The 18,477-nt window shown below is 36.5% G+C and overlaps 1 protein-coding gene across 1 annotated transcript; it reads left to right on the top strand.

Moving 5' to 3' along the window:
• The first annotated feature begins 513 nt into the window (after positions 1-513).
• LOC139143040 (uncharacterized) lies at positions 514-9,655 on the top strand. Its single transcript, XM_070713221.1, has 10 exons — positions 514-694; positions 2,800-2,881; positions 3,172-3,273; positions 3,817-3,890; positions 4,525-4,574; positions 6,142-6,197; positions 7,021-7,103; positions 7,470-7,547; positions 7,806-8,125; positions 9,408-9,655. The coding sequence occupies exons 1-10, from the start codon at positions 654-656 to the stop codon at positions 9,653-9,655; spliced, it is 1,134 nt and encodes a 377-aa protein (XP_070569322.1). The 5' UTR covers positions 514-653.
• The last annotated feature ends 8,822 nt before the right edge of the window (positions 9,656-18,477 follow it).

The raw sequence follows: 18,477 nt of genomic DNA on the forward strand, positions 1-18,477 counted from the left end.
TGCAACCTCAGTCGCGGGTATATCGACTACGGGATCAACAGATCGATCCGAAAATCGATCTACTTAGCAGACTACCCAGCTAAAGTCCAGCGCCTGTGAATTCGGCCATTGTTTTCGCAGCACACACGCTGCTAGCGCTATGTGTGCCTTTTGTTCAGTATGATTTTGTATCCTTTTTGTTATCCAAAATGTATCAAAATTCTGCCATACTAACTCGCAGTGCAAGGGCTTTGATTTGCGAAGATTCCATTCGTCATTTTGGCAAAGCAAGATTCGATTTTGTATTTAAGGAATATGTTAAATCACTATTTAAAATGAAAGAAACATTTAGCGCATATTTTTATGAGACAAATATCACTTAAATGTACTTTTTTTAGTCGTGTTGGGGCATTCTCGACCGCGGCCCATCCGGGTACTAGCGGGTTTTTTTTCCGTCATTTTTGCGTCACAGCGCCGTGAAAACAAATAATTGAAGTTCGTATTTTCAACCACCAACACAGTATTCACTTTTACTTCAGAATCTGCTTTTTTCCACACAATTTCTGTATCATTCGCTCGTATGCGTTTCACCCACTCCTGACGTCACTCCGCGGTCGAGAAATGGTTGAATACTTGGGCTGTAAATATCACAAGAGAATACAACTTGAGCAAGCATGGCGATGCCTGGCTACCACGCTAACTTTCTGTCATTTTTGTAAGTAAATTTTTAAAACTATTGTTACTAACTTTTATGTAACATCAGAGGGAAAGGACGCGCAATAACTTAAGGTTGGGTTAGGCCTGGTAAGGTTAGTTTGCGCGATGTAATTAGAAAACAATATGAAGTAATCGAACTCATGCCGACGTGAAAGGCAGCCCGCACTCAGTTCACGTGCGCGTGCACAACCCCTGTGATTGTGTAAAAAAAATTGAATCGTCGCTAGCACGCGTACAGAGTTACAATATATTCACTTTAAAATAGACTTCACATAACGAAGAACCCCCACAATTCTCAATTCTTTTCAACCCAACACTTCAGTTCTCGCCAGTGTGTTTTGTTTCTTCTAGGGGGGGGGGGGGGGCAAAGAGCTGCCCCTGGCCCCATGTGCTCAGGGCCTTGAGGCGACTTAGTCTGCTTTACATCAGTCATATTTACGTTTTTGCAATTAAACACTGGTGTCATAATGCAAACGATGTTCTCAATTTACTCAATCTTTTTTTTGGGAGGGGTCATAAAGAGACAATAATAATTATAATAATTAGCCATCTTTGACATTATTTGGGTTATTTTATTTTTTTCATGTGAGAAGTTATTTTATGTTGTTCTGATTACTGAAAAATATTGAAATGTCAAGTCATTGTAGCTCTACAAAAGTTTGCGATATAGGCTGAACACGTAAATATGTAAAATATAATTCCTGGTAGCCTTACCCTTACCTGTGTCATCCTGAAATCTTTATATAAATCTGTACAAGTAGAGTGAGTGTGCTGAGCTCAGAGGTCAGTATATAGTACGTTCAATTAAGCCAAACAGCATAAATAACTTCAATAGTGAAACAGCCAGTTAATGTCAGTTTCTCCACTATTTTAACAGATGCAAAATAAGCAATTTTCCTCACATATGCCATGTCTACCTATCAACTTGGTTGTGCAAGTTGTAAAGTATCAAGGCTTAGTGCGCCCATTATAGTGTGCAACCTATGATGCGCACGATCAAGATCAGTCAAAATGGTGGCTTTATGCAACAAAACACCCTCACTAATGTCCCTTGTATTCAATCATTTTTCCATGATTTTCATGGTAAAGTAAGTAACATTCAAAAGCTGAAGTAACCTTGATTTGAAGGCTTTATTAATGTCAATTACTTGTACACTTTGTTATGTTACATAATTTATCATGAATTTCACAATTTGAGTTTTTCTTGTAAATATTGCCATATGAAACATGATTTCTCATCTTTGTCTCCAGAGGGCGCACTTCAACAAAGTCTTAGGGTTTTATAACTTTTGGCAATATCTAAAAAAATGAGTTGTTGACCCCCCATTTTTTTCTATTGATATACTTTTCAGTCACTGATCCTTCAATTGGGGAAATTTCATCAAAATCTATTCACAGGAAATACTAAATTCTGCCATGTTATTTCTTAATTATTCAGCCCATTGTTTTCCTATATAGGAATATGAAAATCACTGATTTTAATGATTTGATATCTCAACAATTTCCCTGGTGACACCCTAATTTTTGTTGACAATCCTTGGTCCTTTCAGAAATGTTCATTGAAATCTATTGATGAGAAATAAAAGGCACACCAAACCTTAATGTGTTCAATGACAATGCTCTGCAAAAATCCAGTGAAAGTTCTTTGAACAAGTAGACAGGATAAGAGTATCTCATTTTCTTTGGCTTTATAAATACCATTGCATTCAACAAGCTTATATTTTCACTTGTCAGTGAATGGACTCTTAATATTGGTTTTTCTATGGAATGTACTGTTGTTTTTAAAAAGCATTTAATTAATATTGTCAAGTGCACCCCCCCCCCCCCCTTATTGCATGGGGTGTAATTGCCAATAAATTGTCTCACACTTAAACTTTTACCGAATCCAAAAATTCAAATTTAAATTTATTGTATATAGCATAATCTGGAATTAGTTGCATCCAAAAGGTACTGAAAAGATCCGTTGTTTTTGTTAACAGTTACAGCAAACCATGATGGAGGTGCCTTTTACGTATATGCTATTTGTTAATCCTCTTTCTCACAGGGGTTATTTAACTTGGGAGAAAGAGGTTTAATAATAAACATACATTATTGTCTCAACAGGATGTCAAGCTGGACATGTTCCGACTGTCATAGTGATGTTTTACCATCCCTGTCCAGTTGTCCCTTGTGTGGGAAAGCAAAGGTAAGTGTTGTAGATGTTTAACATATGACTATCACTTTGAGTACAAGTACCATATAGATTCACCCAAGTGACAGTACCCAGCAAAAATTGACAGTTTGGGGGTAAAAATTGACCCCCTTTGGGTTTTTGATGCACAAAACATTTGGCATATTGCCATGTTCATATTACATACAAAAGCTATCACTTCAGAATTGTGTCACATTGAAGTAAAAATGACAATGCATGCAAGTCATTTATTTATTTCCCAATATAAGTGTCATATTTTAAGTATGTATTGTCTTTAACAACAGGCAACTGTCGTTGAAATGCCACCAGATCACTCAAAACAAGAATGCAGTGTTGAATTTGGGTTTTTTTCATATGCTGATGTGACAAAATCGCCAACAAAGCAGGTAGGTTACTCTTTCTAAGTCTCAACTGGCTCATACATCTTTAGTCTTCTGCAGGGGAAAAATAATATAGAATTTCACAGAGTATACTAGCTCCAGACAGTTCATACTATACCTTTAAGCATTTTATGAGAACATTGTATATGTTGATGTACATCCACACTCTAATGTACTCCACACTCTAATGTACCTACCTACACCAATGCACCCATCAGAGTAATTAGTGTGCTAAAATACACAAGTTTTTATAGACATAATGCACATGATTGCAAAGGCTTCTCAGATTGGGCAGAAATATTGCAGAAATACCTGGCCTGACTTTGGTTGTGATATGATCAAGTAGTTTCGCATCATTCCATGAAGAATGTCTTGATATAAAAACATTAATCTGAATCAATTTTATGACACCACCAGTAACACATAAGGTACTTCAATTACATGTATTGGATTGACTGAACAACCATTCAGTTATGTCCAATTTAGCAAAGTTCCAGTTACAAGCATAGACTATTTTTCCAAAAAATTCAATGAGTTGTTCATCTGTAGGTTGACAACCATATGAGTGATGTTGTGAGTATGATGTCAGCCTTGGCCAGTCCAAGCAAGTCTCCATCACTAAGGTCAGTCCATTATAAAATTAAAATATCCTAGACATTATTTTCTTTTCTCTTCTGTTTTAGTCCCCACAAGACAACTGGGATGAGGACTTGTAATTGTGTTCTGACTGTCAATGTGTCTATCTGGTGTCATTACTCAGACCAATGGCCTTCAAACTTTACACAATAATAACTTACATGTGCATGGCAAAGTCCATGGTACAGTTCAATGTGTTTGTTATTTTTTTTTTTTAATTTAGTTTTGTACAGCCATTTATCCACACAGTGAATTTTAATCCTTTCCTGTGAAACGATATATTGTTATTGTGTGAAGTTTACCAGCTGTAGTGTTTTTTCTTCAACAGGCTGACAGTCTTGTTTAACAGAAATTCACAAGCTATTTACCCTCTAATTGCACCTACAGTACACACTATGTACACACATATATATAGAGCAAATAAAATTGTAAGTTTACTGTAGTCTGTAGAACATGCTGGCCATTGAGAAACATAAAACTATTCCAAGCTGACATGATATTATTGGATGTGCAGATGCATCATGGGTTACATGTACGAATTTATAGAAATGGACATACAAAGGCAGATTTATTTCATGTATGCGAACCTTACAGTGTTCTATTCGTGTTTTCAATTTAAAGTGAAATCAAGAAAAATGTCACCAAGAGTGTTAATGATGTGACTGTTCCAGGTAAGTTTATCAGCAGTTTTTCCTCATATAAACTCATATATGAAAATATGTCAGTGCTGCAGTGCCTATATGTTTGTACCAGAGCACAATTGCTGAGTACCTGTTCATTTTATTTTATTGAGGTACTTCACCCCATATGCATCGTTCATTTACACTATTCGTAACTTCAAATTGTCAGTGGCACAGTTTTCATGTGGACAGCATGATAGGGGTTCTGTTGACATGGGGTACCCTTAGTGTTGTGTGAAGTTGGGTGAGCGTCTCAGGAAATGATGTCAGTCACACCTCATATGAACTTGTAGAACCACCATCTCCCCCAAAAAACAACAACAACAACAACAACAAACAAACAAACAAAACAAAACAAACAAACAACACACACACATTTTGACAGAGGTAAATGCCATCGTGAATGAAATACTGCAAAAAAGGCGTAGTCTAGTTTTAGTCCCCACGGACGAAGTTCAGGGGACTTATAGATTGGGTCATGTCCGTCTGTCCGTCCGACCGACCGTACATCCGTTCACGCAAATAATTTAGACATGCCCTGGTCAATTTCTTTCAATCTTTGCACAAGGATAGTACCCTACCCCATACAGATGCACGTCGATTTGTTTCACAATGCGATCAAATTTGGCCGTGTTAGAGGACTTTTTAGTTTACACCTCCATAGACTCCCATGTATAAGGCAGCTCTCCATAGACTTCCATGTATAAGGCAGTTCTCCATAGACTCCCATGCATAAGGCCAAGAAAAATAAAAATTTAGTTTCTCATTGTATTCATATTGCAAAAAGGATGCAGTGACACAGTTTTTAGTCCTCATGGATGAAGTCCAGGGGGCTTATAGATTGGGTCATGTCAATCCATCCGTCCGTCCATCCATTCACGCAGATATCTCAGACATGCCACGGTCAATTTCTTTCAAACTTTGCACCCCGTACAGATGCACGTCGAATGGTTTTGTGATACTATCCAAGGTGGCCGCCAGAAGGCCATTTTGTTATGATTTTTTGTGTTTTCAGCCATAACTGAGGCATGTCTCAACCTATTTCTTTAAAATTTGGGCATTGATCTATTTCATACATATGCATATTGATTTTTGTTGTAATATGATCCAAGATGGCCGCCAGGCAGCCGTTCTGTTACGATTTTTTTGTGTTTTAAGCCATAACTAAGGCATGTCTGAACTGATTTCTTTAAATTGGGTACACGGGCACAGATCTTTGTCATAGCAGCCATTTCAGATATTAAATATTTGCAAAGTCATCATTGATGACGAAGTCCCCACTTGTTAATGGGTCTTTAAATACTTAGACATGCCTCATGTGTTTCAAATTGCGAACAGTGACATAGACCTATGTGACCATAGATCTCAACATATACATTCCATTGATACTTCTTAATGACCGTATTTCCCTGCCCCATCAAGACTAATACTCCTATTACAAGTGGGGACTATTATTACAGTGGGGACTATGTCATTGCCAATGACTTGTTTACTTCATACTGATATTTGCAGTGATTGTGAGGATTATGAAAGAGAAGACATTTAAATGATTGGGAAGAAAGAATAATAATCAGTCCATCTCACTGCAGTTTCAAGTATTCTGATGTTAACAAGGTAAATATAACTACAAGTTGCTGTGACTGTGAAATGTTTAGCAAGGCCAGGTCATATTATTCCCCAATGTTTTTCCATTTTTGACAAAACGCCAAAGGTGTCCCATTTCCTCGTAATGTCTATGTCTGTGTGTCTGTGTGTCGGTCTGTCTGTCCATATACAGACTTTGTTTCACTCATAACTTAAGAACCATGGGGTTGTATGTCATGTAAGTTGGTATTTAGCACTGTCATGATAAGATCTACCGGTAGATCTCAATAGATTTTCATGGTTGTGGCTTATTAATCAATTGCTTCCTAGGCTAAGCCTAGTTTTACAAATTTCATAATGAGGCAATTTCTCAAGAAGTACTCAACCAAATTTTATGTGACTTAATTAGCACATACTTTGATTACCCTATAGCATTACTGTGCTAAAAGTGTTAGCAAAAAGACCTTCTATTGAAGGAAATTCTGGGGAACTTCTCCATTGTATGAGCACTAAAAGTTAAAACAAGTCAGCAAGCAAGGGGATAGATATGAATTCCTGTTGGAAAATATATGTCATCCAAATCCAACATTATGTTGTCAATGAAAAGTTCAAACATACTGACAGTGTATTCTCTGTAAAGAATACTGCATTAGTATTATTCTTAACAAAATGTGTAGAAGTATAGTCAAGTATGACATAATTTTAATGGTGTACCTGAACTGTTTTTGAAGAATATATGCCTCATTATAATTTTCAAACATTGTTTCAATTTGTCGAAATGCAACCATGGTTGTGAGCGATAAAATTATACACCGCTTGATTTCTTGATTAATGTCTGCAATGATTTTTTTAGAGTGTGGTTATACCCTCTGAGGTTTCCCGTGGGAAGACAAAGACAGTAAAGAAGAAGTTGGTTGCCAAAGAAAGGATTTGTAAGTGAGTACAAATATGAAAAAGTGCCTAAGTTGGGTTTATAATAAAGCAATTTGTTTTGTGTTGCACAAGCAGCCAATATGTTGAAGAGCTTATGACACATAAAATCTTTTCACTGGGGTGTTTGTTTAACTTGTCTGGATGGGTAGGAGTTACCTATAATAATAAAGTCTTGTAAGTTTACGTTTGAATATTAGTCAAGACAAAACTACAAATAACCAAGAAATATTTGTGCAACAAATATTAGGCATTGTGTATGTTGAAAAGTACACAAGTAAACATAATACACAGGAAATAAAAAAAACAACAAAATTGTCAGGAGTTAAAGCTGCTGTTTCTTTAACATTTTTCATTTCACATTTTCTTCAGGACAGAAAATATGGATATTTGTGCAGATTTTGTCATAGATCTGACTCAAGATAATGCAGAAGATATCATAGTAATCAGGTACTGTGCATGCATGTCTCTTCTGGGTTTTTTTTATTCATGCACAGAATATTACACATTTCCTGAACACAGCATGGTCACTTGTCTTCCGCCTTGACAGCACATAAATTCATGTATGCAAGCAATAACAGTTTGTGTACTTATACAGAGCAGAATGATGTATATGAAGATGTCATATAGCCCCTTGTTCATATATCATTTGAGTCACAAGCTCATAACGGACTAATTGACAGGACTTTCCCTTATTGTTCTCCCAAGTGATAGCGATGAAGATGAGCCAGGACATTCTCAAGAAGTAGTCCATAACCATTCAGTGACAGGTGAAGAAGCTCCTGCAGGGCAAGCATTGCTTCATGCTAGTCATAATGGAAAATCATCATCTGAGGTAAACTTGGAAGGACAACCTGTGCTGACTGGTGACCGCCATGGGCAAGGAACAGTAATTGATAAACAAAGTGAACCTTTCACAGATAATCACGTTGGACAGTGGCCAGTTTTTAGCAATATATACAAGGGATTGAACAGGAGAGATGTATTAAACATAATTGTTGGAAATCAAATTAGTTTTGATTTAGTTTGTAAGTCTGTCCCAACAATGTACGAAAAAATGCAACTTTTGTGGTTGATACAACCAGTATAAATGTTAGAGATTTGAGTGCTGATGATAATGGTATTTGGCGAGGAGGACATTCTTGTCCACAAACATATGTTACAGTAACAACTGCAGATGGTGTTGTTAAAACAGTGAAAACTGTTCCAAAAATCAGTCTACCTCCAGTAACACCTATTTGTATATGAGACACTACAGCATTCATGCCGAGTCATCCTTCAAAAGAATAATACACAAAGTGTACAACAATGAAAGAAAACTATTACCTCTAGTTGTAATTCAATATTACTTTGATGATGGCATTGAAAAAGAAATCAGTCTTCCAAACCATGGAAACCAAAAGAAGGCGGGGGCACCATTTTATAGAACAAAGCCAAGTACACTCCAAAACATTCGAGAAAAATGTCTAACCTTACCACCAAAAAAGTAATAAGCTCATGTACAGAAGATGTTGGTGGTGTGATGGGGTGCAAGTCGGTAGGAGATATACCAAGGGACAGACGACAAGTATACAATGCTAAAAAAATATAACAAACGCTTGTAAATCCAAGCGCGGCAGAGCACCTACAATGTCTGGGGACTATGGTAAACTGTTTACTATGGCGGCTGAAATGACTTTTTGAGATCAGTCCAATTTAATCCACAGCTGCAAACATTTTCAGCCACAAATCAACAGTTATGTGATTTGAAGCGATATTGTGGCAGTGACAATTACAAATGTATCCTTGGTATAGATCCAACATTTCGTCTTGGTGAATTTTACACAACTGTAACAACCTTTCCACACCCAATGTTTGTGATCAAAGGTACGGATAATCATCCAACAATGCTTGGGCCAATCATGACTCATATGGGCAGAAAACAAATAGACTATGACTTTTTCTGTAACTCACTTAAGACCTTTGGTATTGATAGAGTAGTTGCATGGGGTACTGACGGAGAAACTGCACTGATAAATTCCTTTGAAAATGCATATCCCACTGTATCTGGCACATCTGTCCATCTTAGGTGTTTCGCCCATGTTGAAGATGACTTAAAGAAAAAATTGAAGTCTTTGGGTTTTGATCAAATGAAAATACATGAGATCATTGCAGATATTTTAGGTTCAGAAATTGGAAATGTCAGGAGATATGGCCTAGTTGATTGTGACGATAGTGAGGAATTTAAAGACAGATTGTTAACATTGAAAGAAGAATGGAAATCTGATGTATTTCTTGATTGGCTTGAGAAACATTATTCTTCTATCATAGTAAACAACATGTTGAAACCTATCCGCATAAAGGCTGGTCTTGGAAACCCCCCAAATAAGTGGACGAATATGAGAAATGAATCTATAAACCATGTACTCAAGGATCATACTGATTGGTTGAAACATGATGTTGTTGATTTTCTTGGAAAAGTTAAAACATTGGTAAATGAGCAGTATGAGGAATTGAAAAAGGCCATTTTCAACATGGGAGAATACAGACTTGCTGATGGTTATAACATTTGGAAGTAGCTGCTGTGAGATGGATGGAAATGTCAGATTCACAACGAAAATCACACTTGAGGCTTGTATTTGAAAGTGATAACATATGTCAACATGTTTCACCACTACCGATAACTAAACGGCTGTCAGTGTCCAAAGAAAACTGTCAAATTAAATGTTTAGCAGCTTGGCAGTTGGGTAAAATATGGTCAAGAGCTGAAATTATTTTATCACACCATGAAGTAATTAATTTGAATGAACATAAATACTGTGTCCTTGATGAGGATGACAGTTACTGTATACAAATTGGTAGATCAAAGAATCAACAAAAATTAACCTGTGAAAACAAATGTAAGCACTATACACAATTTAATGGAATATGTGAGCATGTTTTGGTTGTAGCTGAAACTTTGTGCCAACTTGAAGAAATTCTTACCCTGTACAAAAACCAAGGTGGTCCAAGTGTTTCCACAGTGTTGAAATCTACCATGCCAAAGGGATTGAGCAGAAAACCTGGTGCCCGAAAGGGTGCAAATAATTTGAGAATGCAGCCATATTGGACACTGTCAACTGTACAATTGACCAACCTGTTGTCTGTCGGTACACTCAACCATACCACAATGCCAATCCATTTACCTTGGCCTTTATTAAAGACTTGCCGAATGCAAACGTTGTAAATCATGCAGTATTGAATTCCCAAGAAATTTTCTATGTGCCCCTTTTGATGTTATAATTGTTCACAAAGAGAGGTATGAATACCACAATAAAGAGGGCCTGTGGGTATACACTGAATGGAGACAACGTGATGCATTTTATGATGTTGATCCAAATGCCTGCGTAAACGACATCCATACTTTTGGAAAGGTTTAGTTGTTGTACCTGATGCTGTCAGACAGCAATTAAAAACAGGACATTTTAAACACTTGGAGGAAAATTTGAACATCAAATTTGAACATATTTCGTACAAATAAAAGGAGTGTCAGTAGGGGTGAAACATGGATAGGTTTCACCTGAGGCAGTTTTAGAAAAAGTTCACTGTATATGAATATTTGGACCGGAAAGCAAATTTTCAGCATGACATTTTCATTAGCATTTAGTTTCACAGAAAACATATAAAGCTATATTTTTACATATGCAAATAGAATTTAGTCTGGTGACCAAGATGGCTGCTTCAATTTTGCATGATTTTAGCATGACAGAAATATCTCGAAAACAAATACGCCCAATCTTCTGGAAATTTGTATGGCGTAACTTGGACATATATGATATTGATTGAACTAAAGGTTTGATGCTAGTAAATTATTCATTGAATACAATAAAAATGTCCCCAAGAAGAATACAGTTCATAGCTTGTTTTAGCTGTATTCAATGGATAAATTACTTAAATCATTTATATTACTTCAATCAATAAGTTATGTTTCTAAGTTACTCTGTGCAAAGCTTCAGATTATTTAGCCAAACACGTTGAAAATTGTAGCTGTCATCTTGGTCACATGTCAAATTCCTTCATATGTTTTCAGTTAAGGTTCCAAGACAAGAAATCAACCTTTTTATGCCAACAATTTTCTAGCGGTTAATAAGCTCAGTACCAAAGTAAATTATATATTTTTGGAATGCCTAGATATAGGGAAACATTTTGGTTACCATAGTGTCATCACTATTTACATAATTATCATGTGACAGGTAATTTGCATAACCTTTCAAAAATCGGTTTTCCGTATGTTTTGTTTCAATTCTTTTAGATATATGGTTAAACTTTGTGTGATTGCAAGCTGTCCTTTAGATCTTCAAAAGTGTGTCTCAGAATTTTTTGAAACCTTCTTAAACAGTTTTTTTATGCCAGAAAAACTTCCAGAGCAGGGAATTTAACCCTAGTTTATTTCTTTAAAATTGTGCTAAAATAACAACTAGGCAAGATATAAAAAATGTGAGACACTTTTTTAAAGAGCGTTGTGACAGCTTGCATTCCAGCAAGTTTGAATCAGATATTTTGAAGTATTGAGATGAAATATAGGGAAAGGTTATGCAAATTATGCAAATTACCTGTCACGTGATAGTTATGTAAACAATGGTGACACTGTGATTACCAAAATCTTCCCCTATATCTAGGCTTTCAGAAAATGTATAATGTAAGGGGGTGCTGAGCTTATTAACCACTAGAGAATTATTGGCATAAAAAGGTCAATTTCTTATCTTGGAACCTTACATTAAATCATAATGAAAATGTACTTAAGATGTGCTTTTCAGACCAAAAAACTGAAAGTGTACATTCACTCTGAAATTGTTCTAAAAATGCCTAAATATAGGATGGAGCTCAGCCTTAAAGATAAGTTGGTATCAAAAAAGACAACAAAAACTATAAACTAAGAAAGTATTCAGAAATCTGTTGACACATACATTTGTTGTATTTGTTTTTTGTTCTTTGATGTTCTGCATGTTTATCAAAAGTGACAGAGTCACTATAATTTGACCTTTTTATCATTGAAAACCCATAAAAACATACTCAAATGTGACTGGGAGATTAATAATGCCAATTTATCATTTGAGAAATGTGTGAAATTACCCAATTGAAGTAAACACCACTGTTAAATGTTCGTTTGGTGATCACAACAATGTGATAAAACTACTAGGTTTAAACAATGCTCTACAAACTAAATGTGCATTATTTTAGTTTTGGACACATTGTTTTATTTCACAGGGGCACTGGAGGATTTTAAAAAGTGTCAAGAAATTATAAAAAATTTTTGAAAACCTAAAATTTTAAAATATTTGCTGCCAAACTTGCACACAAAATCATACCTTGTGCTTTTGTACTTTTTTGTGTATATTAATTCATTTTCCAGACAGGACAAGTCAGTGGAATGTCTGTGTTAATCTCCCAGTAACATAATACAAGTAAACAAAGTCTTTGATTATGTGAGGGTAGATACATGTATCTTGTATCTGAATGCAGGTCAGCGCTTGCCAGTCTGGGGTTAATACCAGCCCTGCATTAACCCCTGATCTGAGGTTTTTCTATTCATGCAAACATTGTCTTTGGTCGACTGTTTTTAGACTTTGTCCTTTCAGTATGTCCTTTGATAAACACTGAGTTTTTTTCCAGCCTTGTACTTCTGACACAGTACAGTACACAGTTCAGTAAGTGTACACTGATGTTGTGAAACCCATTCATGTTGAAATAAATTTAATGTTGTAAAATTATGTACTGTATGCATTCATATATCACAGTTAAACAAGTGTATACCATGGAGAGGCAAGGGAGTTATTTTTATATTTTCCCCAAAATTACCAGTTAAATCACACAATTATGATAAGAGATTGAATACTGAGTAATACTATGGTATAAACAAAATGAGGATACAGTTTCTTCACATCTATACAATTTGTAATGAAATTAGGCAAGACAGTAATAAAAAACAGACCAGAAAGACAGGGTAAATAGAGCTAACACCAACAAAAATAAAACATTGCAATGACATTGAGGAGACTTCAACTAGAAAAGTAAAATATCAAAATGAGAAAAGAGCAGCAGACCAATGACCTATTATGCGCAGGATTTTGAGCAGTTTTAAAGGGGCAAAGTTCTATCTTGTGACATTGTTTCATTGGAGATATTAGTAAGTGAAAGATACTGAATGATTGGTCTTTCTGAGTTACATTTGTAGCTACTTTTACGAGTCATTTAAAGACCTATTTGTCATTAAAACAATATTTTAAATGCACATTGTGGCTGCATATTTAGTATGCTTTATACAGTATAAATATTGTTAGTATATCTTCACTAAAAATGTATGACAAATTCAAAAATAGTGCATTTTCCTCTAATTTCCTTAAGAGGGCGCAATTTGTCGGCGCGATCGTTGTGTCATTGTCAATCAATCAATTTGCAAAAGTTTATATAGCGCCAAAATCCAAAACAGAAGTTTTGCTCTGTTACGCTCAATGGTTAAGCCACACTGTATGCTCTAGTGAACATGCGAGTTTTCAGCTTTCTTTTAAGAGTTTCTAAGTTTGTAGATTCTCTGATGTCAAGTGGTAGTGCATTCCATAGTTTAGGGCCAGCGTTAGAGAAGGCAATGTGTTGTGAATAACTGAATCAGAGATTCAAAGAAAGGTTGTCATGATATTTTAACATAATTATATGACCAATGCAAATAAACCAACGAATTATTCATAAACCTACATATAAGAACAATAACAAACTCGTCGATGTTATATAACGCCCTCTTGAGTTGATAAAAATTACACGCGTGATAAAATTATAAAGAACTGTAGTTGATAAAAAGTGTAAGAGTAGAATCAAAGATTGTGATGAATCATTCATATACCTCCAAGTATTTGCCTGGCGATATAGATAAAATCAATGAGTTTGTCGTAAACATTTGACAGCTTTCAGTCTCTCGAACCCGAAACCGAAAATGAATCCGAATCCGTGACTACTTTCATCTTTATTATTGTCGAATGCGGTTATCAAAATGGCGTCCTTTAGCGCAGCGGCGCGGCAGACGTAAAATGCCGGTGCGGCATGTCCTACATAATCCCAAATCATGAATCAGAGTAGGATTTGTGAAGTTCACAGCCTCCCCTGACTAAACAGGTACTGTAGTGACTGTGGGAGTACGTGTTCACACTGATATTTTCATGGTGGCCCATGATTTCGCCATGTATCACTTTGTAGTTCGACAGTGATTGAAATCACTTCAAAATATTCCGTTACGTACCTAATCCGTTCATTAAACCCAGTAAACCAACTGCTGTGGTCACGGACATTATATAAATATTAGATTATATTGGGAAAAATTTTGTGGGTTGTGGAAATAATGTCATTTCGTTATTTCGCGATTTCGTTATGTATCTATTTCGTTGTTCATCATAAGCCGTTTCCGATTAGGGTACGGGCTGTTAGCTTAGAGCTTGAATCTGTCTGTTGACTTAAACTTTTCTCAAACTTCTCTCAGTGAAACTTTCGACCATTCTCTTACCAAGCAAGAATGAAAATCAGGGGTCACGGTGCAAACTTTGGTACTAGAAGAACAAATATACCAAAGATTTCCCGATATTTGAAATTCAAAATGGCCGCCGTCCCTGTGTTTACGCTATGGCGTAAAATACAATTTTGGTGATTTTTTTTCTTTCTTTAAGAGCTTTAAAATGAGCCCCAACAAGTGGTACAGTATGTCAGAAAAGAATTGTAGAATGTTGAGAGCCCGATATCTGTCCCCGAGGCGCGTTCTACCTAAATCTGTGTAGCTAGCTGACACAGATAACCGTATATCAGGTATAACAATGCTGGTGGCAAAGCAAAGCAAAGCAATTAAATGCAGATTCTCGTCTAATAGTGATCGGCCACTGCATATTTTTTTTCTCTTTGTATCTCAGAGTTAAACAACTGTTGGTCCTAAATCAATGAACCATACGCTTGGACTAACAGTAACACCGCATGCTAAAGGAGGGGTAACACCCACGTGGTTCAGTGATTTTGATGTTTGACGGTATCTTCCATCATCCAGTCCGTACGACTAGATAAGGTCAGAGTACGTAGCAAAGTCTCGCTGACCAATCGATTTCACGGAAGGGTCTCCGTGCGAAGAAACTCTCTTGGCTTGCGAAGTCGGGTTTCTTCGAGTTGTTATTTTCGCAAAACCATAACAAACTGCCTAGTCTCCAACTCGTCAATATTGCCTTCATGTCTGTAATGCTCAATACTATTGTTGATAACTGAATTCAAGTCCGGAAAAAATTCGTTTGTAATAATGTTATCGTAATGTTAATTACAATGTTATTGCGAAGCTGACGCTATTTCAACACCATCTGGGAATTTAAGTCAAATAAAATCATGTAATTATTTATTAGCACAAAATTGCGAAAATGGCAAAAGTTTCAGCTATTGTCCCTTTGAGAGTGACAACTGCAGTTACCTTTGGAAAATTTTCACATGTCGTCACTGATGGCGTGTTCAGTACTGTGTGTCAATAAGCGACAAAGATGCATTGTCATATTCCGTTCGCGTGGACTCACGGTAGCGAGTGTGGTCATTCAACCGCTTGAGGGCGCCAACACTCCGCTGACTTTCTCCGTTTTGGGACAATGCAAACACGACACACGTCAATAGACTGGGATCGTTTAATCTGCATCCTTAAATGGTCGTGGTGGCGGTGATGACGATCTATATTATATCATGGCGGTAAAAAAAAACATGGTTAAATTACTCCCTAACTACTTTTGTAACTCGTATTCACGGAACGTTGATAAAAACTTGTTCATAAATCACTTTTAAATCGAATCGGCGATAATTTTACGACACAAATCTTTACGGAAGCGAAGTAAAGGATTACATGGTGACGCCATCATTCCTGGAAAACGTGCAAATCGGCACACACGCCTAAAACCAGATAGCATACATGTTAATTGCCTGGCTAGCCAAAACTACCAACAGATATAAGAAGAGTTTATCCACTGAGGACAGAAAATGACTTGTAACAACTGCCCAAGACGTCGGCAGATATATGTGTGATTTCTCGTGCAGTTAGGCGTTGACTACTCAAAATGCAATCGCGACGATCGATACTCGCCAGAGTAAATATTATTTCCTGGTCTTTTATTTAAAATGTTGGTATATGGTGCATCGACATACTCTTAGGGACCTACCTAAAGCGATTGTTACGTTAAAGTAGGTTGCGCCTCGAAAGTGAAAGACTTAAACTTTTGCTAAAACTTTCCTCAAATAACATTTCAATCACTCTCTTTCAAAATCAAGAATAAAAATCGGGGGTCAACGTGCTAGAGAAACAAATTACTCAAGATTTACCGATATTTGAAATGCAAAATGGCCGCCACCTGTGTGTTAACTCTATGGAGAAAAATAAAATTTTCTATTTTCGGAAAACTAAGTCGATGAAAAGTTTTCTTACACCACAGAGTAACATAAACAGAGTAGCAACACTTGCATGCCTTTTGTTCCATGGTCGTCTCGGTAGACTATTGGCTTTTCATATTAAAATGAGCTCCAAAGGTGTTAAACTTTTTGGAGGCTTTGTTTGTGGTTGATGATTACACGAGATGATGCGAAAAATACGACGAGATGGCATCGTACTGCCAGTCGCGTAGCAACCATAGTTACTTTGTGAGCTCTCAGGCCAGAAACACTGCTTCACGCCAATCAAAACATAACACGCCAGCAGTTTCATAAACATGTCCTTCCTTGACGCACGTGTAAAAGAGGGTACGACTGACCGTAAACCATTGAGTAAAACCAGACAGTATCGATAAAAGACTTTCAAATTTGGTTCAAACACACTCATTATATATTCATAAAAATATGAGAGGAATTTTTAAAACGGTAAAACTCGTTTTCCTGAAGCTCAAAACACTCCCGTTTTCGCCAGCACGTCAATTCTGCTCAGCACCATACGACAACAACAACACAAACTTTGCCGAACATACTTTCGCTTAACAATTGGCGAAAATCCGAAAACTACCGAAGGATTCATGGTCGGCACTCTTCGGAAAAGAGAGGCGAGAGCAACCTGAGGCGAGGCGAACATGGATAGGTTACGTAACCGCTGCACGCCTTAAACAATACCCGTTGCCACTCTATCTATCTTTCTCTATGCTTACACCAAGAGCTTTAAAATGAACCCTCACAAGTGGTAGATCAGAAAATAATTGTAAAAGTTTGAGAGTCCGAATATCTGTCCCCGAGGAGCGTTATACCTTAATTACAGTCTATGGGTTGAGGTACCGATCTGGGATCGTAATGCTTTCGGTAACTGAAGCTGCAAACCAAGTTGTCAGTTGCAAGCACCACTTTGGAATGTCTAGCGTTGAGTGATGTTTTGTTGATGTTGACTGTAGCTTCGAGTTGAAATGGAATCTCATTTTTTTCAGATCCCCCTCAATACCCTCAAAAAATTTCAAATCCCCCTTCAACATGTTCAAAATTTTCATGTCCCCGCCCTCAAAACGATATCATATAGCCAAATAAACCCTGTGTTGCGCAGCTCTGCATGCAGATTTTCGACGCTACCTTTTTATGACGTACATGCGTACATATTTCGCAGTAGTTTGATAAAATTGTCATCATTAGTTCGCATAGCCATATTCCTAAGGCAAGTTCTCAAATTGATTCATTTCTAAATGCATCAGTGGACTTTTTTATTTACTAGTATCAGCCGACTTGAGTTAATCCCCAAATCTGGTTGGGTTCATGGTACCCGTTGAAGAGCATGCACCCAAAATTACAACCATGAGAGAGAGTATGCAAATTGTGCATTCCTCTGTCGGTTTTGCCTAGTAATGAAAAACAGAGCATGGTGACCGACCCTCAAAATATTTCTTTAAAAGTACAAGATACAACCCCATAGTTTTACAAAATTAACAATTCCAACAAACACAACTTTTAATCTCTAAAATTTTGGTGTATTAATGGCAAATTTAAAAAAATACTCCCATTTGTTCACACAATTTTTTCATTTAAATTAAGAATCTTTACTGTACACAGTTTTAATCTTTTGTTATTGTACGTTGAGAATGTTCATGAAAAAACAGTGACTTTTATAGTAGGTTTGTAGAAAATCAAGCATGGTGACCCCTTTGTTTTTCTGTAATTTTTGATTATTCTAATGTACCGGAATTCAAAAATCCCTAATTCCAAAGTATGACAATAGTGTCATTTTTCTGAAACAATGTACAAACACACTTTCTCAGTAATTTTGCTTTTTGTATCAACTTCAGTCTCTTGTTTTTACATCTTATCATGTTCTGTATTTGGCTTATCCACACAATCTGCGCAATCGTTATATATATACTTACATTGCTGAGTTGCATTTACAATCACACTACTACATAATCAC

This window comes from Ptychodera flava, chromosome 1 (genome assembly GCF_041260155.1).
Source record: "Ptychodera flava strain L36383 chromosome 1, AS_Pfla_20210202, whole genome shotgun sequence".
NCBI classification, from domain to species: domain Eukaryota; kingdom Metazoa; phylum Hemichordata; class Enteropneusta; family Ptychoderidae; genus Ptychodera; species Ptychodera flava.

Bases quoted from the DNA above. Each gene is read 5' to 3' on its own strand.
- LOC139143040 (XM_070713221.1), top strand. From the start codon at position 654: ATGGCGATGCCTGGCTACCACGCTAACTTTCTGTCATTTTT. The intron at 3,274-3,816 runs GTAGGTTACTCT...GTTCATCTGTAG, and splicing joins CAAAATCGCCAACAAAGCAG to GTTGACAACCATATGAGTGA. The intron at 4,575-6,141 runs GTAAGTTTATCA...ATGATTGGGAAG, and splicing joins TAATGATGTGACTGTTCCAG to AAAGAATAATAATCAGTCCA.